The 24,000-nt window shown below is 33.8% G+C and overlaps 3 protein-coding genes across 4 annotated transcripts; 1 reads left to right on the forward strand and 2 right to left on the reverse strand.

Annotated features, from left to right (window-relative positions):
* Positions 1–2,721: 2,721 nt before the first annotated feature.
* Positions 2,722–7,887, forward strand: LOC145563119 (uncharacterized). 2 transcript variants are annotated; one of them, XM_081623541.1, is made up of 5 exons: positions 2,722–2,856; positions 2,946–3,021; positions 3,116–3,204; positions 4,008–5,349; positions 7,551–7,887. In XM_081623541.1, the coding sequence occupies exon 4, from the start codon at positions 4,094–4,096 to the stop codon at positions 5,249–5,251; it is 1,158 nt and encodes a 385-aa protein (XP_081479667.1). In that variant the 5' UTR covers positions 2,722–2,856; positions 2,946–3,021; positions 3,116–3,204; positions 4,008–4,093; the 3' UTR covers positions 5,252–5,349; positions 7,551–7,887. The 2 variants fall into 2 exon arrangements, with proteins under 2 accessions (XP_081479667.1, XP_081479668.1); XM_081623542.1 differs by having other exon boundaries at positions 3,116–3,200.
* A 3,879-nt stretch (positions 7,888–11,766) lies between these two features.
* Positions 11,767–18,391, reverse strand: LOC145563120 (uncharacterized). Its single transcript, XM_081623543.1, has 10 exons — positions 18,220–18,391; positions 17,795–17,871; positions 17,067–17,168; positions 16,252–16,297; positions 15,510–15,585; positions 14,480–14,837; positions 13,490–13,739; positions 13,149–13,388; positions 12,941–13,060; positions 11,767–12,412 (listed from the first exon to the last, which is right to left on the reverse strand). Exons 2-10 carry the CDS (start codon positions 17,864–17,866, stop codon positions 11,964–11,966), a joined length of 1,713 nt encoding a protein of 570 aa, XP_081479669.1. The 5' UTR covers positions 17,867–17,871; positions 18,220–18,391; the 3' UTR covers positions 11,767–11,963.
* Positions 18,392–20,814: 2,423 nt separating this feature from the next.
* Positions 20,815–23,351, reverse strand: LOC145563121 (transcription factor HHO5-like). Its single transcript, XM_081623544.1, has 5 exons — positions 22,999–23,351; positions 22,792–22,883; positions 22,400–22,709; positions 21,870–21,946; positions 20,815–21,392 (listed from the first exon to the last, which is right to left on the reverse strand). The coding sequence occupies exons 1-5, from the start codon at positions 23,195–23,197 to the stop codon at positions 21,168–21,170; spliced, it is 903 nt and encodes a 300-aa protein (XP_081479670.1). The 5' UTR covers positions 23,198–23,351; the 3' UTR covers positions 20,815–21,167.
* Positions 23,352–24,000: the final 649 nt, after the last annotated feature.

Raw genomic sequence — 24,000 nt, forward strand, 5'->3', positions numbered from 1 at the left:
TATTCAAGGCATATCCACATATGAAGCCATACTATACACACTAGCCTTTCTACATAAAACACCTCTTTGTACTATACACCTCTCTACGAATCCACTATTCCTCTCGCGTAATCAAAGGTTTCCACTATTCCTATTTTTGCACTACTCCTTTGTGAGTTCTCATAGTGAGAGTTCTCTTGTACTACTCACCATTTTAAGGGTATTGTACTCCCTTTTTTCATATAGTGGATTATTTTAGTGCTCGTTGTTCGTGGGGTTTTAATGATTTTTCCCTTGTGTGTCCATTTTTACTACTTGTCTTGCATTTATCTTTCTCTTATTTACTTTATCTATCTCTACTTCTTTAATTTACTTCCGTTATGCACTCACCAACCCTAACAATTGCAACAATTAGACATTTTATATACACATTTTATGTCAAACCATTGCAACTAGTATGAAACGAAAATAGCATTATAGATATGTAGTAGGTAACTGGGTACACATATTAAAACAAAAACTCCCAGATGATAATTTAAATTATTGTATCTTAATACGATTATAATATCTAAAATCAAAATATTTAATTACCAAGATCATAGTCCAAAGTCACAGTTCGGTGATTCTTTCATTTTATTATAATCTCTTGATGTTGCAGCTCACTTCATTCTACTTATTATCAAAGTAATACGTAATAGTTATAATTTATTTGCGTAATTACATATACAACTCACCATTGGTAATTGAAGAGCGTTGTATATGTATCATTGTATGAATATGCTGACTACAATGTACTAGTTAGCTAGATAGGTGAGTATTGTCAATGTAAGGATATGCTGTTATATATATTCCCGTTGAAAACTTACAAATTGGTGTTGTGTCTTGGCACGTACAAAAATCAAAGTGACGATCAGACTTGTTTGAATTTGCATGATGATTTTTGGACGCCATTTAATATAGAGTACTTATATAAATTACTATGTCGTATCTTATAAAACATTAAGAGTTCATGGTTCAATTATGGTTTAAATTTTGTTTGTGCTTTACCAATTGTTCAAATTTTATTCAATGATTGATTTAATATATGTTTTAATTAGTTTAATACTAAGTATAACATGAAGAGGTCGTGTTTATTATTAACTACAACTATTTTGTTGTTTATTTCTCTGTCATATAACACATAATACCTATACCCTAACCCTCATGGCGGGCATTAAATTGATTCGTAGACTTTAGGTATGATGTATGGGATTTGAATGAATTAAACATTTATCTAATGTTTGTTTAAGAAAATTCTAATTTAAAATTCATACCTCAAATCCAAAAGGTATGGGAAATAGAAACTCAAATAGAAGGTGAGGTATGACCATATGGCGTACTCATATCAACAACTTTTTTGTTGTTAGTAGTTTTCAAAATTAATATGATTTTAATAAGTTAGATCGATTTTTTATTCATTATGTGAAATATTCCCATATATCATATGGTTTTGAAAACCAAAAAAAAGAAAACTGTAGCTACACTGAACGGACCCTAGGTATTAATAATGAAGTTATTACCCCGTAAGCCTTTACCACTCTGTTTTTTATTCATGATTCCAAACATGACACCCTATGAACCAAATGCCACCCTTGAGTTGATGGGAAATGATTTTGGCACACCTCTATATGAGGGCACAATTTTCTATGCTCTTCTCACATAGGGGTGTGTCAAAATCAATTAAGGGTGTGCTAAAATCAATTTCCTAAGTTGATTATATATACTTTCTTTTGTTTTACATATGTTCACGTGTTCCTTCTACTTGGATTGACCATATTCATTCTTACTTAGGGTGCGTTTAATTTACTTATAATTTTTTTTGAATATATTTGAATTTAACTGAATTTATTTCAATATACTTAGCTTGAACTTATCTAAAATTTGACAGTGTTTTATTTATATGATTTTCTTTGTTGAACTAATTTAATACGTAGTATTATTTAAACTTATCAGATCTTATCGAAACTTATCAAGACTTCATTTAACTTATGATAACTTATATTTGTTGCAAATTAAACTATAATTGGAATTAAGTTTTTGATTGATGAATGATTAATCATAGTGCGATGGAACTATAATGATATCAATCACGTCATACATTCATACCTCATTAATTTAATTGTATTAATCCATTAATTTTGAATCATTTAAGCACCCATTTAAAATTTGAACACAAGGATTTATTAATGGCAAGTATAGTAAGCAATGAATGGATAAAAAGATTAATTATAGTAATACTCGAATTAGTAAAGAAAATAAAATCAAAATAAAAATTGATTTTGACAAATGGGATATGAGATAATTATCCAAGATTAGAATACTCGTATTTGGTATTTTCCAAAAATTCAAAAAAATAGGGCATTTTAGTAAATTCAATAAAATTATTCAACAGTGTTACAGCGCAGTAAAAAAGAAAAGGGGTAAATTGGAGAAAGTCAAGAAATGACAGAACAGAAAGATTTGGGCTACAAAATGGTGAGTCAGATTCATAAAACTGAAAATAGGAACAAAATCAAAAAAATAAAACTCCGTATAAATCTAAAAATCGGACGGCTGAGATTGACTAACACAATAAATCGAAAGGTCAAAGTTGAAAGACAAGATATAGTTAGTTGAAGGTTCATTTCACTACTATATACACACCCATACCCACACGTTCACCCTTTCTCTTTCTTCATCTTCTCCATCTCTCTCCATCATCAGGTCCCCTGCCCCCACCTCTAAAAAAAAAAAAAAAAAAAAACGAATTGAATTTTCTTCCGTCAAAATCCCTTTTAATAAATAAATATTAAATATAAATACAAAATAAAGCACGAATTTGGCTTCGTCTTCGTTATGGTATGTTATTTATTTCTCTCTCATTTTTATATAATTTTGATATTAATTATTGTTATTATTATAATCATGGTGTTGATTTGATTTTGAAGGAGTATTCGTTGGTATTCGGATCCTGAAACTGGGAAGATCGGATCCAGTGCACTTTCTTTCTCTCTTTTCCCTCCGGTAAACCACGTCATTTTAGGTTTTCTTTCGTTTTGTTTTCGTCATTGTTTTACGACGAAAACGATGTCGTAATCTGGTATTTTGCCGGCGACAGGTGGCAGTATGAAGTGAAGCTTGAAGGAGGAGAGAGAAAGAGAAAGAGAAGTGTGGGATGGTATTGAGTGGAGTCCAAGACAATCGTAGGTGATTTTTTTTTTATTTTTATTTTTTAATATAATTAATTTTAAAATTAAATATATAATTACTCTTAATGTTTGAGATTTGTTTTGTAATTTTCCTCTAACGAATCTAGATAATCTTTTCGATAAAATGTTTTAAAGGAATGATTATCAGTGATTAGTATATAACAATAATTAAAGTTTAATTTTGATTTAAAATGGTTTTGGTTGTCATTTTTAATCTTTCTTTATTTAATTTCACTTGTCTTTTAAGGAGTGTTAACGATGATTTATGAATGCGACAACTTTCTTGCATTTTAAGTCGGTGAAACTATTTTTAGGGCGAAACGCGTTTTAGGTTTTTTTTTTTTTTCTTGATTTTGATTGGTATGAAAGCGAGAGATTGATTTCTCTGGTAATATGAATGAATGAATGAAGCAGCATTTTAATGGAAATCATACGAGTTGTTGTTTTTAGGTTCATTAATGAAAGATACTTTCGTGTTAATTACTACTAATACTAAATTTATTTCTACTAGTACGAATTAGTAGTATACTTAAGTATTTTTTAATTTTAATTTTTCAGTACTAATATTAAAATTAATCCATTTGACTTGGAAATATGAAAAAATATGAATGAATATGCTTTTGCGATTCCCTATATATCTGAGTTTAAATCCATGAAACTTCTCCCTCTTTTCTTCATTTTCTCTCTCTTCCCCTAAAATATTATTCATTTTTTGATTTTTGATATTATAATTTATTTATGTCAATCAATAGTTCGTTATTTTCCAGATTTGATTGTTGATAGTATCTATTTTTTTGGCAGTATTTGACGCAAATTCATTCTCTAAAAAAGGAATTTTTGTGTAAAAAAAATAAAGGGGAATTGAAGATTATTGAAGGTTTCAGGAAATGTCATCGTCAAATTCACCGTGTGCAGCGTGCAAATTTCTAAGGAGGAAATGTACGCAAGAATGTGTGTTCGCGCCATACTTTCCGCCGGATCAACCTCAACGATTCTCGAATGTTCATAAGGTGTTTGGTGCTAGTAATGTTGCAAAGCTTCTGATTGACTTGGATGCTACACAGAGAGAGGATGCTGTTAATTCGTTGGCGTACGAGGCGGAGGCGAGGCTGCGTGACCCGGTGTATGGTTGTGTAGGACTTATCTCGCTTCTGCAGCACCGGTTGAAGCAAGTTCAGACTGATCTGTATTCTGCTAAAAAGGAATTAGCTACTTATATTGGGCCGACTGCGCTTATGCCTATGATTCAGCCTGGTTATGCTAACCCAGGTTCGTCTTCTGGTGTTAATTTGATGCAGCAGCAGTATCATATGGGTCCTATGATGGGTATTCCTACTGGGGTTGCTGCTGCTGGTCCCGGTCCATCTCATGGTGGGGCACTTATGATCAGAGAGCTGCAGCCTCAGCCTCAGCTGCAACAACAGCACCAACATCAGCAGCAACAGCAGCAACAACAGCAGCAGCATCAGTTGATTGAGGTACAACAACAGCAACAGTTGGCAGCATTGGCGGTGAGAGATGAGCAGGAGTTGTTAAGAAACTGGGAACTACAACAGCAGCAACAGCAACAACAACAGTTTATGAGGTATAGTGGTGGCGGTGGTGGGTACGAGGGAGCACTGGTTATTGCTGGTGGTAGTGGAGGAGGGGGGTTTAATCAGGCGGGGCCTTCATCGGGTGCTGTATCACCGTCTTTGGCTCTTGGGGCGGCCACATTCGATCCAAACCCGTACGCTCAGATTCAACCACAGCAGCCGCCACCACAGCAACAACCGCCACAAGATGATCAGTCATTAGGGCAGCTGTTACTCCTTCAGCAGCCAGTAACACCACAGCAACAGCAACAGGAACATTTAGAATTGGGTCAAGGAATTCCTCATCATGAACAACTTCCTCAACAACATTTACACCCTCTTCTTCAATCTCAACATCATCATTTTCATCAGCAACCCATTGAACATAATCCGCAGCAGCAACAACAACAACAACCGCAACAGCCCGGAATCGATGAGGGTGGTGGTAGGACTCTTGGTCCAACTTTGTAGAGAAAAAGAATGCACATTCTGGAGCTCATTAGTTTGATTTTAGTACTTGCTAGCTATAACAAGCTCATCTGATCTCTTGAACAAATTTCAGTCCCTAGGTAACTTCTAACTCCATTCCCTTTATTTCTCTCTCCTCTTTCCTGTACAGTAATATTATTGAATTTGCAGATTTGTATGTTTTCCTGCTGTTATTGATTGATGGATATATTTTTGTTGGTGAATACGAGATGTAAAAAATGCATGGCGTGTGTTTTGAGAAATGGAACAAAATGTAGTTTTGAGGGTTTTCATGACAGAGATAACTCATGGTACCACTGTGTCTCTTTCTGAAATTATTTTGGGTTCAGGGAATTGTCACATTCAACATTTAATTAAATTTCAATACTATATGTATGTATCAATGTATGTGTATATGTATGTTCTTCCTTTCAGTTTCACTTTAATTTGTTGGGTTGTTCTATTTTTGCAATTTTAGTATAAAAAGCTCACCTACTAGTATGTTAGATTGTCACCATTAGTACTACAGTGATGTTTTACTAAAAGAGTAATTTGAGAATTTGATTATTCAGGAGAATCTTTCTTGCAATTTTTAGTTTTGGCATTGCTAAAAGCTAAAAGAATTTGTGACATAATGTTTAGTGATACATGATCCCATTGATCGCAACTACTTACTAGTTACTACGAAGTACTATATACTTGTAAGGGTCTAACTTTTTCCTCATAAAATGTTAATTAAGGTTGTCAATTGTTGACGATTAGACTATAAGTGTGCGTGTGCGTATAATTGTATATGCACTCTTGCATTATTAGTAAATGCCTAATAGTTTGCCAATAATTGTTACTTTTGAGAATTGTCAATTGCAATTGTGCAAATTCTTTGAGGTTTGTGTCAAACTCATGCTGTAAGATAAAATTCTTCTTATTTCCTTTTCTGACATTTTCATTAATCTCTCTTTTCTTGTAATTGTAATATTTTATTTCTAAGTTTCACTATCTTCTTGTACTGTGTGTTGTCAGTATTTTTTTTACTACATAATTAAGTAATAATGCCCTATTTATAAACCTAAATGTCAAAACTTGGTACATATAATATAGAGCCCTCTCTTTGTTTCAAAAACATATGTTAAATGTCTTGTCTAACATGATTCCCTTTTAATTAAGTACTCCGTATTTTATTTTTTTAAATTAATATTGTAAATATAAAAGGGCAAAATGGGTATTTTTTTTTACTACGCCAAACTGCAAAAGGGTTTCGAGAAGAAAAAAGGTTAATACTCCCTCCGTTTTTTTTTTTTTTTTTTTTATTTGCATCACTTGAGAGTGCACAAAGTTTTAGGAGAGTAATAAAATATTGTGAGTGGGTGAATAAATTACGAGTATTATAGTAAAAGTAAGATGGTGACCATGAAAGAGAAGGTATGTGAGAGAAGATAGATATTTTTATTATTTAAGTGAGGACTATCGAATAGAGAGAAATGATAAAATAGTTTAAGTGGGGTTTAAAGTAAGAAAGAAAAATGATAAAATATAGTATAAAGTTACCAAATATAAAAGTAATGCATATAAAAAAAACACCCATAAAAAAAAATGATGCAAATAAAAAAAAAAAAAAAACAGAGGGAGTACTTGTCCATAAATTAGTCTTTATATGTGTACAAATTAAAAAAAAAAAAAAAAAAAAAAAGTCAAACATGAATTACTGCTATGATGCATGTTTTTGGATCATAAGTGGAGTGATGAAGCTTATATTTTTCATTAATAAGTTAAATTAAACCACTTTTGGAATATTAAAAACAAATATAATGCTGTAGTTTGCCTAGAATTTGGAGAAGAACTTGACATGGTTTTTGGAAGTGGGATGAAAAGGAGACAAACAGTGTGAAAAAATTGCATGATATTGTAATCAATTTTATTATTGGGATCTTTCATTTCTCCTTTTTGTCTTTTGTTTTTTTTGATGATTGACTTTTTTTTTTGTTGTTCAGAAACTGCTACTTGATCTGCACCCAAAAAGTTTAAAAATATTTGTGTCAATTTTATTTTATATTCATAGATTAAGGGGATATCATTTTGTCTTTTTATATACAATAATCTTTGATTAAGAGTGCAATTGTCAAAAAAAAAAAAAAAAAAAAAAAAATCTTTGATTAAGAGGCTCTAATCCTGAGTTAATGTTGCTTTTTTCGAACTCTACAGTAGTTTGACTCAGATCACACGTTATTTAGCTTATTTTTTAAAGCTTATTAATGCTCGTTTATGTTAATACTTAGTGCTAATTGTTTTGCTTTTGTGGTTGCAGCTCAGTTGATGCATGATTAGATGCAGTATTATAATACACAAGGAAGAGTTGACCAATGACAGTAGAAACAGAGGTGAAGCAGGAGTTCTTAGACAGTAAAAATCTGATTTCTGATTACCATAATATTTTTGTAAGTCCATAGAATTTTTTTTCTTATATTTTTTTTAGTCTCTTTTTCTATTATTTTTTAAAATTTTCGGGCAGATCGGAGGGTGGTAAGAAGAGAGCATAGAAATTGAGGTATATTCAAGAAATGTAGGTTGGCATATGGATAAAATTTTGTTCCCATTTACTATAAATATGGAGTACAGTTCTTTCTTTCTTTCTTAATCCTATGGCTAGGAAACAATATAGTCTGTTTTATGTTATGGCAAGCCATCTAATTGTCTAAATTTACTCTATATATTAAATGTCAATCGTCTTATAAGTTTTACTTTATTTATGCGCATGATGTAGTTGTACAATAACTATTAGTTGATGACTATTAGTAGCAAGGACGGAGATATCCCGTCTAATGAATGTATCTTACGTAGCGAGTAACATCTACGGAGTATTACTAGCTTTGTACAATCCAATTTAGCTACTTCGTGTATGTAATGTATGGAACTATTTTGTAATGTCAATTGCATATGAGTAGAATATCAAATAATATACCCTTGATAGCAACTATTGTTAAATTGAGAAAATTATTGCAATTTACCTTTTACAAGTAACAATTTAGGGGGTGCACCCTACAACCCTAATGTCAGATTTCCTATAAAAACCACATGGTTTTAACTATTTTCAGTAAAACCTTGATTGAAAATCAAACAAAAGGACCATTGGTTGGTTAAATGGCTACCAAACAATGAAAAGTTTAATACAGTTGACTGCGCAGTTCATAAAATGGTGGATTTAGATCACTTTAGTAAGTTTGTGGTAAGTTTGACTAATCAAGACAGTACCATATATTATTTCAAGTGTTTGGTGATCGTATATTGTAAATTTCGAAATCTATCTTTTAACAACACCGTCAAGATATGAGTCCTTGTGATTAAGTTGTGAGGCGAGAGAGATCCTTAAGTTTAGTGTTGTCAAACATAGTTTTTTGCGTACTCTACGTACAAACTCATCACATCCTCGGATGATCGGATCCTCCTACTTAGCTAATATAACCTATTCAATTTACCCTCAAATTTAAGGTCAAATCTCTAACTTTAAGGTTTGAAGATTTTTCAGAATAGAACGTAAGATTGTATTGTTTTTGTTACTATCCAGTGGATGGTAACATTTGAAAATTATATAGTGGTCGTTTGAAATATGACTACCATAATATTTTAATGATTATATTGTTTAGATTTGTAACCTTCCTAATTAACAACGGAGCTAGTACAACAGTGCTTAATTGATGATGGACGGTGCATTATACACATAAATAAAATATAACTAGATTATGCAAATTACCATCCAAGTAACACTTTAAATAATTACATAAAACTTAGAAGTAAGTATTTGATTAATAATTTCCTAAGAGTTGTAATGGACAGCTACTAAACTAGGCAGCTAGCTAGCTAGCTAACTTCACAGTTACTACTAATGCTAAATTTTAAATATTTTAAGAAAGTTTTATTAATTTCTTGGAAGAACGTTAGATTCATTTGCACGTGGGTTATTTCTACTAGGTTGAAAGACATACCAGACCTTTTCATTTTTTATTTTTTTTCCTTTCATTATTCGGTGGTCAAAGTAACTAGTTAAGGCAGCTGCTAAATTCTTACTTTAGTCAATATTTTCTCATCTATCTCACTTTGAAAATCTCTCAGTTGCACAACTTACCTATTTGTGTATTATTTTACATAATTGAACGTTGGTAATCTTCATTCCAAGCATATGTACTATACAGATGTATAACTACCCAATTGATTGATTTCTGTACACATAATGACTCGACATACTTCGTCCTTTTAGATACACAATCATCTTACAAATGAAAAACAAATGGTCGAAGTATTTAATTTGCTTACAAAATCTTAAATGCCTCAGGAGAGTATGTATTCCATAATGCATGGTTCGTGCAGGCGGATGTACGATCCGCATGGTGCATCCCTTCCAAAGCGGAAAGAACATTGTATAAAAATGTAAAAAAACGTTTAGCTAAAGTGAAAAGAACATGTTATATAATTGTAAAGAACATTGTATAGAAATCTAAATAACATTCAGTTAAAGTGAAAAGAACAAGTTATAAAATGTTAAATAATGTTCTTTATATTCACATTCTTTGAAATGTTCATTACATTAAATTATCATTATAGGTGACCAAAAATTCGGCTCGGACGGGCCTTAACATAATATCTCGTGCTCAAACCCGAAAAATATAGCAGGTTTTTCAAACTTTTTTCGAGTCGGGTTTGGATTTTTAACCTGCCTCCATGGAAAAAATTTCAATTTCATTCGAATATATGTTAGTATGTACACCCAAATGTATGATACGTGAGTAGCTAATTTAATAACGTGATAAAATTGTCAATGAAGTGATGTACCAGGTTCCTTGCATTTGAATAAATTATATCTCAATCAACCCCTCATAGTTGTCCGTTTTTTAATTCGAAGAGTCAACAAAAGACTCATGTCAGACAAACCAACCCCCCAAAAAAGATAAGAAACTAAGGTAAGAGAGGTTAAATTATGGGAGCTAAAGGAAGAGGAAAAACAAACTTACAGAAAGATATGTTTGTGATTTATATTCAATATGTAGACAACTACTTGACGACAATAAGAAGGGAAATAATAGAGTCCATCTTTTTATGTTATTGCTTGAATTTGACATATAGTTTTGTCACATTTGAAATAACGTGTTACCAAGTATATCATTTTTAAGAAGGTTGTGAATGTCTGTTTGCAAATCTTAGCATTATAACAATCACCAGAGTATCTCTTGTAAATTGCAGTTGTTTTGTTCTCATAAGTTGCAAGGAATGGTACACCAAAGATGGTGTGTACGTTTAAATACACATGTTTATTTGGCTATGAATCTATATATGGCAACGAGTGAGCTAAGGTATGCAAATGCACGAACTTGAGACGTGCAGCTACATACCATCAAGCTAAGGTATATGGATGTGATAGATACGTGAATTAAGACTTGAGATACGAGGCTTGAACATTACATGTACAACGTTGTATTTTCTCCATACATTTATACAAGATAAAAGGCAGAGGCTAGAGAACATTTCGCGCAATTTCAAAAGTTCTTCCGCTTCCAAGAGAAATTCTCTCTTGTGGGTGTAATGCATAGTCCAGCTTAACAACTAAACATGCAACTTATGTAAGCTATATGTTGCTTTCACAAAGATTTAAGTTAGCTTTATGCCCCATTTTAAGTAAATTTCGTGATTAATTAAAGGGTTAGGTAACTTTGCTAATGCTTTATCAAGATTTTTCCCTCCTCTTTGTCCTTGACTTTAGTTACAAGCTTGGCCCCAGGTTTATTACGATTAAACGCTAAATTGACTTCTTCTTTTTTTAAAATAAATAAATAAATAAGAGCAAATAAAAAATCAAAAGGCAATTGTCTTCGCTATCAAAAACGTATCATATCGCCACATACCACGTATGATTTTCAAATAATTCTAAAGTGGACTTGGAAGAATGAAAATGGAGGACAAGAATGTGAGACAAATCCAGAGTACAATGAGCTGCAATTTCACCTGTTATGTTTTAGCTTATGTTATGTTTATTCTATTTGTATTAGTACAGTTCTAGTATATTCTTACACAAAAATTTAAAAAAATGAACGAGATCTTGCCAGCCTTTCCCATGTTCAATTAATTAGTAGCAATATAATTGATGGATGATAGAAATGTCTGCCAATTAAATTTTCTGGGTGGAATGGTATTCCATGTTTGGATAAATCAGAAAAGGATTGAGGCAGCAATATAAGTAAAATAATAAATTAGTTTTTTATAGGAGGTATACATCAATTTGGTCAGATTTGAAAATTCGAGTATGAAAAATTGTTGAATTTCTCTTCATATTTTTATAGTAATATTTTTTTTAAAACAATTGTAGGCAAGGATTTCCTCAAAAAAAAAAAAAAAAAAAAAAAAAAAAAAAAAAAAAAAAACTGGAAGGCAAGGAAGAATAACTATTAAGATACCCTTATTAAGTAACCGATAGACTAATATTTTAATATACGGTCAACACGGAGTAACCGATAGACTAATATTTTAATCCAGAGCTGTCGAACGTCATCAAGAAATACGGAGTGTAAGCTTCATAAAGTAATACTGTACTTATTATAGACCTATCAAAAGAAACCTATACTTGAGTCAGTCGGTCCAAGGATCTTTCTAGAGTAAACAAAAAAAAAAAAGGAAAACTTCTCAACTGTATTTACAACAGATTATAAGTTCTTTTAGCATGTCTACTGTTAAACTAATCTGAATCAGAGGTTACATCAGAGTATGGATCCAGATTCCTGACCATGTTTGATAATGTCTCTCCCATATCTTCAAGTTCCTCCTTTCCAAAACCCCAACTATTCATTAATTCTCCTCCGATAGCACCATATTGAATACCAAATTTCCGAAGGTTTTCCAGCCTGCTGGACAAGAAAGGTAATACAGCACTGCTAGAGCGCAGTCTTGCAGCCATAGGGATAGAATGGACATCGAGTGGTCCCTTTGAAGATGAAGTTGGATTAGGATTGCTAAGCAGTTGTCCACTGCGACCAACATTTTCCGAGAATATAGATGGAAATGGTAATGGTATTGGGAGAGGGCAAGTTACTGCAGATAGATTACAGAATCTAGGCCTCAAAGATGCCTGTTCATAAGCAGCAGAAATAGCTTGTTGGACTTCAGACAGTGATGCTCGTTGCTCACCTGAGTCCGAAAAGATAGTTCATATTAGATGAAGTGGCAGCACAACTACTACAATGTCTACCAATCCCCCAGTTCCCCAGAAGGACCTTAGAACCCTACACATACAACCTAGTAGAAACACTATACACATTCAAGTGGAAAGATGCATAGACTCAACAGAAGTATTAATTGGATGAAGAAGAAATGCTATGTGAGGCTAGGGATGATGTGGCTACAAGCATAAGATATCAACAGAAAAGCAAATCATCCCTAACTATCGAATTCCTAAATGAATAGAAGCACAGAATCCTTCCATTCTAACGTCAAGCATATTTAAAATCTGTTAATTCAAGTTGATGTAAGACCTTATAATGACATGAGGAGCTGAGGTTGAAAGTAACACAATTGCACTTAGGACAAGCCAGGTAAATCCTTAGTTTAAGGTGATGTAAATAATGGGCAACAACTATTATCTGTGGATGTAGTGAGTATCAACATACGGAGTAGTTAGTCTACACCATAAAACAGGCATATGCAGATATAGAGTACCTGATTTAAGAGCTCCATGTATCACCAATGTTTCTACAGAATGCACGTCTTCCATTTTCTCCGATGTTTCTGGAGTCAATGACTGCAACTTACTCAATAATTGTTCCTGAGCAGGTTCCCCTGAGTCTCACATCAAAAAGGGGGGAGAGCACCATGAGAAGACATATTTTATAAGACACTGAGCCAGGACAATTGAATTAGGAAATACCAATAGCAGGTGCAGGCATGGTAGCATCTAATATAGCAACCATATTCTGTCGGAGGTGGCCAGATAGCATCTGTGCAATGCTATTGATATCCAAAGCACCAAGCGAAGATCCAGAAGTTGCAGCAGGCGAAAGCATGTCCATGCGAAAAGGCAGGCTGAGAGTGTGAAGAGCAGCAGCATAGATTGAACTGCTATGGAAAGGCTTTTTATCATTCACATGCAGATTTGTTGAAACTTTGCCTGCAAAAAAGGATTTTAGAAACAAAAGGGACCTTAACCATATAAGCTACAATCAGCCCAAATGCAACAAGTTATATTAGCCAGAAAGTATGAAAACTTACTTCCACTCAAAGAAGGTAAACCAACGGGTACAATTAGTTTGCAGAAAGGAGATAGTTTTGCAAAAGAAATTGCATCATGAAGGTCCCGAGAAATGTTCCTTTTTCGACTTCTAGAGCTCATTGATGAACCAGGATCGCGAACAGTATAAAGTAACACTGGAGTATTGGTGAATTCATCAGCAATGTTCTGCAGAAAGTCTACTGCCACACTGGAAAAGCCCCCAGAATCATCCACCACACATTGTATTCCCTGTCAGCAAGTTTCTGACTAAGTAAAAAAAAGGTTTTTACAAAAATACAATTTTACAGAATTTCCTTTAAGCAACAATTTTACAGAATTTTTGTATCCCCTGTCAGCAACAAAAATACAACTTTACAGAATTTCCTTTAAGCAACAATATAAAGCAGATAATTTGTCATTAATTTTCTGAAGCTAGACTATCTAAAAACCATACTCCGTGATAAAATGGCAATGTTTGAGACCAGAGGTTACACATAACATTTAGTCAAGACAAAACTCCATAAAGTTAAATCCATTATTTTGACTCAGCAAAACAAATTATATGAATGGGTGACAGTGGATTTATGTCTCATGAATAGAGCAAATTTAAAGCATAAAACCTTATCATTCAGCCCTCAGGAAGTGAGAAGATTTAAAATAAAATAAAAAAAAAAAAAACTAGCCAGAAACACTTGGATCAAGATAATGGAGAACCAAAAACAAAGCTTGGTATGGCATAGACATAAACAAAACCACTTTTTTGTTGAAGGTAGAGTCTTTTTTGTCATATGCTTTTAAATAGTAAGAAACCCACTGAGGAATCAGGGGGTGAAACTTATGGAGGTGAAAAAAAAAAAAAAACCTGGGTCATGTCTTGGATTCATGAAGGGTATAATCCACCAAGACTAGCCCACCAGCTCAAAACAAGCACCAGAATAGGCTAAAAAAAACATGAACTCTTAGAGATAATTATGAATTTTGCTAGATACCTGTACATGATCACACTCTTCTATGAAGAAACGGAGTCTTTCGGTCATCTCTTCTCCCCGAAAACTTTCAGAAAAAACATCCTTTCCCATACCATAATTATCGAATCCCTCAACATCCATCCACAACCCGTTTATTTCATATAGACTCTGTGGATGATAATGAGCTTTTGAGAAGTCAGTCCAGAACTGGACATCATTTTCCAAAGATTCCACTATATCCTTGTCTCCAATATCATCTGGCAAATCAGCATTTCTGTTGTCTTTACCAATTTTTTGATTCTGCTCTTCCTCATACAAACTTTGCAGGAATAAGTTTCTCTTGTGAGACTCAGAACGTTGGGTGGATACACTGCCTTTCCTGAAAGTCAAACTCAAAACCTTAGTTTAAATACCAACATCATAGAAAATATTTGAGATATAAGTAAATCATATATGAAGAGTACTTGTAGTTGCTCAACATCAAAAATGCGATGACAGTTTGACCATTTCATATTAAGAGAAACATTAGATTTTCATAGGGAAAAAATTAATGTTATTTCATAGGAGTAGTATTATGCAACATGTCATTCATATCGGAAATCATATTGATATTGGAAAACTTGAAGACGCATTCTTCATGTTCACAGCTTTACTACTTCACTAAGTATGACTATAGTTATGCCAGACAGCCTCACAGCTCACTGGCATATGAGGTTGCCTGCAACTCTGCTATGGGCTATTTGATTCTAGATTATTGGAGAATAAGTGCAAATAATGAACTAATGAAGAATAGTGTACACTATTGTCCCACTTAAAAATACTAAGAAGCACTTCCTTTTCATTGGAGATGACAAAATTATTAAATCATCCTTTTGCAATCCCAAATTCAGCAGTCATTTTAGTTTTCTATTTAACAGAGATTGGCTGCTAAATTTCTGTGTCTGTGCTTTCAGTCTCCAGAATGATATTTTCAAACCATTAAAGCCAGAAGGCAATTTTTTTATGGGGAGCATGCAATGCATTTTATCACACAGGTCCCATAAAGCCTCACCAGGTGGCCACAGGGGAAGGTGATTCTGAAGTCTGATTATACAATGTACCATGGGAGCTCATTGATCCAAGGGATCCTGGTTAGATCACAAAAGGGAAATGTCAGATATCCAAGATGCTTATGCTAGAAGAAAAAATGTCCAAATGATCCCAAATAGGTAACCAAACAAGGAACACAAAAACAACTATAATAAGAGAGCAAGATCGGTATTATGAGCTTATGCAGTTACCTGTCAGATCAGCAAGTAAGAAATCCCAAAACATTAGACAAAATGCATTCCCGCATACAATCATAAGTTTACATAAATACCTATACAAATACATATGTACCTACATGTATACACGCACAAATACATACATAAATGGAGTGATAACACTAATAACTGTAGTTTGATGAACCACAATGGGGCAATTACAAAATTAAGGGTAACTGTATTAGCTGATGGTATCAAGGTTGCTCTAAGAATAGTTTTGTATGACAACTTATACACAAGCACCAGAACTATAAGGCCAAGTCACATGGGAAATGACTGGTGATTTCCAGTCCAGACTTCATAAAAATCTATTATTACATATATATATGTAAACAATACAAGTTGGCATCAGCAGCAATCATACGAAAATAGGACTAATAATCCATTAAACAGACTTCAGTCAAAACCATGGGTTAAAAAAATACATTTCCACGAAAAACAAAAGCAAGAAAGAACAGGTGCATATACGCTGGAAAAAAAACAACATACCTTGATAATTAACAGAAACTAATCGAGGGGTATAGGTAAGAACACCCTGCAGACACAAATAGACAATTATTTGCATTTCTCTCAGATCTTCCGCCCCAAAAGCAAGAGAAATCAGCAGGCTGAGGGTGTGGCAGAAGATAGTGGGGAGCATAATACACACACTAGAATACTAGAAAGTGAATAAGTTCCCTCATTAGAGTAAAAATACTAACTATTTTAAAGTCAACTTGCCTCACACTCTTAGTCAAGATTATTAATCCATCTGAGCTATTAGTCTCAGAAAAGTGTTAACTCAATAAATGCTCATATATTCTTTAATTAATTTATAGGTAAAATATCTGTCTTCCACTCAGATAATATCAGCATTCGAAAATTGTCTAAGGGCTTATACACAAGTTTTAGCAACTAGATAGTGAGACAGTGACAACCAGATATATCAGATTATTATTTATTAGCACTTGATCACGAGCGATTTCTAAAAGATAACAATCCAGCCATCAAATTTTACAGAGGTAGAAAGCTACAATGGCATTACACACAAAATGGTAGTTTCAAAGCCAGACAAGTATAGCAGTTGTAGCACAGTCAGCACAATAGCACATGATACTGCTTCTCTAGTAGATTAAGGAAGAATTATAATTTAATATTACAGCACATCCATAAGCTAGATGGTTGATCAATATTACCCTTTGATACAGATACACAAGGTCACCGAATAGATAGATCATACAAGGTGGCTTGTGGAAGAATTTTTAAGCTCTAATGCCTTCTTTAAAATTAGAAAAACATGCCAAAATTAAAGCAACAAATCTAACCTCATGAGTCTCTCCAGAGCGATAAAGCACATCCATGTTAACTCCGGGATTCTTAAACACCGGATCAGTATCAGGGTCACCAGCCAAACCAAGCAGCTCATCCTTCAATAGAGGAATTAAGTCAAATGTAATTCTTTAACTCCATTCTCATTCATTGAGTTTGAAAAAAAATAAAATAGATTTTATCATTAGCTATACTCAAATCAAATCAAGATCATTAATAATTAAAGGGAAAAACATACATGAAGTGATGAAGGTGTCACCCAATGATAGGAAATAAGATAGAAAATGTTCATATATCTTCTTATTTACCATGTAATTTAGAGAGAATGAATTGAAAACCCACTTGCAAACATGAAATACCTAATAAAGCATTAAGAAGACTTGCATTCTAATATAGCTCTAGGATCAAACAAGCTCATCTCATATTCTCATGTAATGATTTGATGAAGCCTCGTCACTTTCGAAGTCTAACAGTAATGGCAATTTAATGTTTGAGTGTTTGAAAGAAAACACAATTAGTAATATTACAAGTACAAAAAATAAACACATATAACGCAAGAACAACCTCAGGGATAAACAATACTCCATAGAATCGACTATTGACATATAAATTCTATTTCACTGAGTAATTTAGCACTTAAAAACCCCAAATCGTAATTTCACTACCATGTAAAATTCCGATTCTTGACAAAATAAAATAAAATGATATTGACAGAAAGGTGTACCTGGAAGTTCCAGAAATGAGAGCCGATGAAATTGGCAAAACCTCCAATTTGAAGTGTAACAACTTCCCTCATGTTGCCTGCTAAATCACAATACCAGTAAACCCAGATGAACAATTAATTGCCCAATTAAAAACTTGTTATAATTATATATAATAAACCAAAATAAAATTGAACAGATAGTGTTGATGCTAAGCAGCTAGTAAAGTGCAGCATGAGGATGACAAGTATTATTGAATTTCCATATTTCAAGAAATGCGCATAAGGTGTTCGATAAAATGCCAATATGAATTTCTGCATACCTAACAGTTTACAAGAGTTACAACTTTACATTAACCCTAGTAGCTAAATAACAACCGAAATCTGAAAGAAAGCAAACAGCATTTAGAGAATTTAGGTTGGGTGGAATTATAGAGCATAATAATTACCTTCTAGTTTGAAGAATAGTAAGCAGAATATTCAAGAATCAACAGATTAAGCAAACTTTTGCAGCAGATTGAAGAAGATGACAGAGAGGAGTAGAAATGTAGAATAGCGTGGGAATTTGGTTGTGATGACTGCGAAGAAGACGAAGTAGCGTTGGTAGCCTACGCATGCAGAAGCGGCTTCTGGGCGCAATGGGTGTGCAGGTGCTCCGTAGCTTGAATTTTGTTTGGGCCAAGTCCATTGTCCTAAGCCCGATGACCTAAAATTACGAAAATACCCCTCTAAGATCCAGCCCATCATTAATTAAATCTGTCCAACTAAGTACAACTTCTGCCGCCTGAAAGTACAACTATAAATAGCTCTCCAATCATTAATGAAGGTAATTTTTTCCTAATTCTCTCTCCATCTCTCTCTACTTTCTCTCTCTAAAGTACTCTCTCTCTACTTTTACTGTATAGAAAGTATGACTTAAGCATCGGAGAGGCTTTTCCGGGTCACACCCCCCGGGGCAGCTAACTTTCATTGTTTTGCAGGCCGTGCTCTCAGACATCAAGACGGAGCCTTCGGATATACCCTAGCAAAGCGGAGCTAAAGGACATTTGGACATACATTAGACTTAGTCTCTAGGACATCTTGATATTATTACCCTAACCTCGAGGAGTATTCTGTTTCCAGAAACAAATTTGCTCCACGATTAAGCTCAAGTCAGAGCTTTTACAAATATAAAGAGTTTAGCTAGGGCTATGCAAAAGTGCAAAACCCCCAAAATTGGATTAGTTACTACTGTAACTTGAATCGTCTTGAGCTTTGTTGAAAGAGTACAATGGCAAAAGTAAAAGTTAAAATTGATACTCCCTTCAAACTTTTTTTAAAAGGCGAAATTGGCCGCAACACCCTAAAGTATGGCTTAGGTGCACTGAGCATCCTGAACTTTGCGTAATAGCCAAAACACCACCAACTATGGTGTTCGGTTCGACGCGTGTCTTAAATGAAAATTTTCAGCCCCTTATTTTATCAGAGGAGGTGAATCCACGTGTGGCAAGTGGATGAGAATTGTTCACTACTACTTTAAACTATTTTAGAGAGTGAAAATTCACCTCCTCTAGTTAAATAAGTGGCTGGAAATTTTCATTTAAGGCACGCGTCGTACCTAACACTATAATTGGTGCTGTTTTGACTACTATGCAAAGTTGAGGGTGCTCAATGCACCTAAACCATACTATAGGGTGTTGCGACCAATTTTGACTTTTCAAAATACATCAATTTGACTTTTGTACTATTCACGTGTCATACTTGACTTAATTATTTTGTAAACATATTCAAAAATAACAATTTTACTATTTTAATGTACACTAAATTTTACAACCCTAACACTTTAGGAGGTTTCAATATTTTCAAATCGACAATTAGTCAACTATTGCTTGTATGAGTTGTATACTTGTATCAAATAGGGTTCCGACCACTAGGTGTCTAGGCTAGTAGAAGAATGCTAAACTTATACTTGATGTATTCTTTTTTAATTGATTTCCAAAATATAATACAATAGTAAATAGAATTTTTCAGATTTTTTATGAGTTCAACTAAAACCACTAGTCTTCTAAAAATTTCATTCCTCATAAATATGGTGTAGTATAAAACTCATTTTCTAGCCTAGTCTTCAAAAACACAAATCCAAATATTACTATTGTATTATATTTGATTTCGTCTCGTTCAAAATATTACTCCGTAATATTCCATTGCACATAGGGAGCATAGTACAAGTCATAAGTCAGCAAGTCACTCATAACTCCACCTCTAGTACACCGTATGTAGGAAGCTGAAATATTCATCCTCCTCCAGAGTCCAGATCAGATCATAATAGATTGTTCCATTAATTACAAACTCTTGAAGATCTATTTCATCATTCACTTTAATACCGTGAAAACAACAAGACAATAAGATGCATGAATGGGTCCTGTTTTTTAATACCCGTAGAATTATTAATCATAGACAGCAAATATCTTCAAAATAGCCAAAACTCTCAAAGAATATATTACCCATTGAATTTCAGATCATTCTCAACCCTCCATATTTCTCCAACTGAATTATTACCACACATTATTGCTTCCTGAATAGACTATCCACTGTCTCCTCCTTCGTGCCACGCCACGTACGCCACTGCACAGAATAGTTCCTCAACACTTTCACATCAACTCTCTAATTACGTACGTACTACTTTGTTTTAAGATCTCTATCACGGGAAACTGTACTACTTCTGCATTATGCAGTACATTTGGGCTACAAATCGATTCGAAACATGTTCTACTCAATACTTTCTTTACAAAGGTTGTTGCATTATGTCAATCAAACAAAGAGAACAAAGAAATTGTGCACTATGAAATCTCCCCGGAACTAACTTTGTTCTCAGGGGGTCGAGGATGAAATCATAAAAGTGGGGTGATAATTCCTGTAATGGCGGTAATATACCAGCAGAGATCAAAAGCTGAGTGAATTTTGGTGACTGAAAAATAACCAATTACAAAAATGCAATTGCATATTTCGCTTGTACTAACAGTGAAGTTAAGCACATCAGCATCTCAAGTAAATGTAACGAAGAGGCAGAGGAGGCACAATGTTATTTTATAACTCAAAGTCAGTACAAACAATAGGGAAAAAGAGATATTCCTAAATCTCGCTGCAAAATTTGTTAGGGCCTCTTCCCTCCTCACTAAAGCCCCGAATGAGGGCAAATGCCAAATGGAGAGCGTAGCAGTTCCCAGCATCTCCCTTCGTTACATTCAATAGTTTTCGATGCATGTCAAACCTCTGCATTCTACTATTCCAGTACATTATACATACTATTATTATACCAAGTATACCCACCCTAGTTCCAAAGGTGTGTATGATTAGCACTCACCTATAAATTAATGTATGTCAATTCTCTCATGATCTATATATGATGCTAAACCTTTCAACTCTGGCCATCAGATTTCTCCTCTTCATCCTCTTCGAAACTAGAAGAGTTGCATTTCCTCGACTCCCCCAAGTGAAGTGGGCCTTTTGGAGAACCTGAATGCTGAAGGTCCGTTGTCAAGCAGCCTAATTCAAGCTGATCTCCATAGTCCATTCCTAAGTCAGTTGTCAATTGATTGGTTTTGCTAGCAGCTGGAAGCTTTCGAACATGAAGCCTATATTTCTGCACATGAGTAAGCAGGCAATACATTTAGTTACTGAGCCTAGGATAGAAGTAGTTCCGGCCTTCCATTGCATTATATAGGCAAAGAAGCAAACATTTTGAGATCTCTTAAAGAAAATCAAATGAACATCTACGAAAACCATTTTCTCCCGCCTATTATTGCCCTTGTCCTATACTAACCAAGTAAGTTTCAACTTTCAAGCTAGTGTACTACATGCGGGAGTACCAAGTTGAACAACAACCTTGCAAAAATTTAACTAAACTCAAAAACTTGATTAGAAGCCACCAGAAAATAATTTATCGACCACAAAACCAAGGTGCAACGAACCAGAATCTACCCAATCCGACGGATCATCATATTACCAAGTAACATGTATGAATATGAACGTCCCTCATCTCTTGCATGTCACTAGTCACGCAATATCAATGCAAGATGAATTACACGAGAAAAGAACATACAGTACAAAAGAATTTCACCTGCAAGTGGCTTTTAACTTCATCATTAGTGAGCCCATCCACTTTCATGAGCTCCTTTATCTGCTTAGGAGTAGCCACTGCAAACCAAACATGTAACACATGAACAACATATAATACTTTCTATCAAATACTAATTATGCATCATAAATTAAAATTATTGGTCCTATAATTTTTTTTGCATTACAAAAGCAATAAAATTTTTGTATCATAACAAATCAGCAAGTACTACTATTACAAGTTTACAAGGTTTGCAACAAACGTTACCAATCTCTTTTTCACTAATATTACCAAATTAAAATAGCATGCCTAACAACTTCTAGCAAAAATTACCACCATGAAAAACAACACCATATTAGTCAATTATGAAAATATTATTCTTATACTTTGAATTATTCAAAGTATCATTAGGATTAAGATTAATGCTTTAATGTTGTTTGTTGTCGTTATATACTTTGAAGTTTGAATCACCAAACTAATTTTTGTTAGGATTACTAAAAATTGAAACTCCAATTAGTAGCACGTAACCTCACCTTGGGCCCCACCGAGGCTTTCGAGGGCATCTACAAATCGCCGATGAAGCTCCGGCGACCAACACCGACGTCGTTTTCTAGTCGTCTGATACGACGGTTTGATTGCTGGTTTAGCAAAAACTGAACCGGAAAATATTCCGCCGGTTCGAAGTTTAGCTGAACCGGGTTCAATCACTTCAGGAGGAGTGTTCAGACCGGGAGGGACCAACGAGAGTCCCGTGACATCTTCTCTAACTTTTTTGTCGAAAGACAAAACTGTCCCTTTCCCCTCATTTTTATGCGGCTCATAGTCGCCGCCTCCTTCTGTTGTCTGTAATGTTTAAAGCTTATAATTACCATTTTGTCCTCAACAACTTCAAATTACAAAAAAAAAATTTAAAATTAAAAATTACCGAACTCCATAGCTGAGCAGAGCTCATCCATGTCTTCTTCTCAAATTGTTTTTCCTCATTTTTCTTTGCAACCTCTTTCAATTTGCTAATTGCTGTAATTAACCCATAATTAAACAATTATTAAAAATGATTCAAATTATTCGCACGACAAAAAATTATAACAATTATAATAAAAAAAAAATGAAGAAATAATTAAAGAAAACGAACCATCGTTTAGGATAATGGAAGAGAGGGGGAGTTCACGATGAAATGCCTGAATCTTCTTAAGCTCGTCTTCGAGGCAGATAATAAAACCATTAAGCTTGGAAAGTTCACCCAAATCCGATATTCCGGCGACTAAAAATCGGGTTAAAACTTCGGGAGGATTTGGCAGGCTCAAACTCAATTGTGGAAAATTTGATGCCATTATTTGTCTGTTAAATTGATTAGCTTTTAATTTGAATATTGATTTATGAGGAGTGAGAAAATAGGTTCACACTTACAGTTGGAAGATAAGCATGACAGAAAATGAGAGGAGAAAAATTCAAGAATAACAACTTATTTATAGGGATATATACAGAATAATATTGGGAGGAAAACGAAAACGGTTCCTCGCGTAAAATAGAATCTTGAAATTTTATTTATTTATTTATTTATTTTTAATTCCTTTTTGTTTGTCTTTTCACTTTTTAAAATCAAGGGTGTTAAATTAAAGAAATGATATAGGGGAATCAGAAGTGATTTTATTTTTTTCAAAAAAGAAATTATAAGGGCGTGAGTTTTATGGATAAGCATATAGTTAGAGTGGTACATCCGTAATTCACATGTTTGTCATACCAAATTTATTATTTTTCCATTTGTCAATAATTATGTATAGATTTTTATTGTGTAGAACTTTCTTATGGCACCTAATAAGTCCAAAACTAATACTGTGCTACGTGTATTGCCATTATCAAATTACTCTCTATTTTTAATTCATCGCAATAATAATTACTACGTATTACTCCGTATTATATATAATATTATGACATATATATTAGGAGTTTCTCCTATGAAGAGGGTCTTCTAATAGCCTCTATTTTTCTTACCTTTATAAAACAAATTACAAATGATACTATATTGCATACAGTATTGGTATAGTTAATAACATGTATTTTAGGGGGCGTTTGGTTCAAACAATGGTATAGGTTTGGAATGAAGAATGAAATCTGGGTGGTGTGGGGTTGGAAC

This window comes from Chenopodium album, chromosome 10 (genome assembly GCF_948465745.1).
Source record: "Chenopodium album chromosome 10, dcCheAlbu1.1, whole genome shotgun sequence".
Classification (NCBI taxonomy): domain Eukaryota; kingdom Viridiplantae; phylum Streptophyta; class Magnoliopsida; order Caryophyllales; family Amaranthaceae; genus Chenopodium; species Chenopodium album.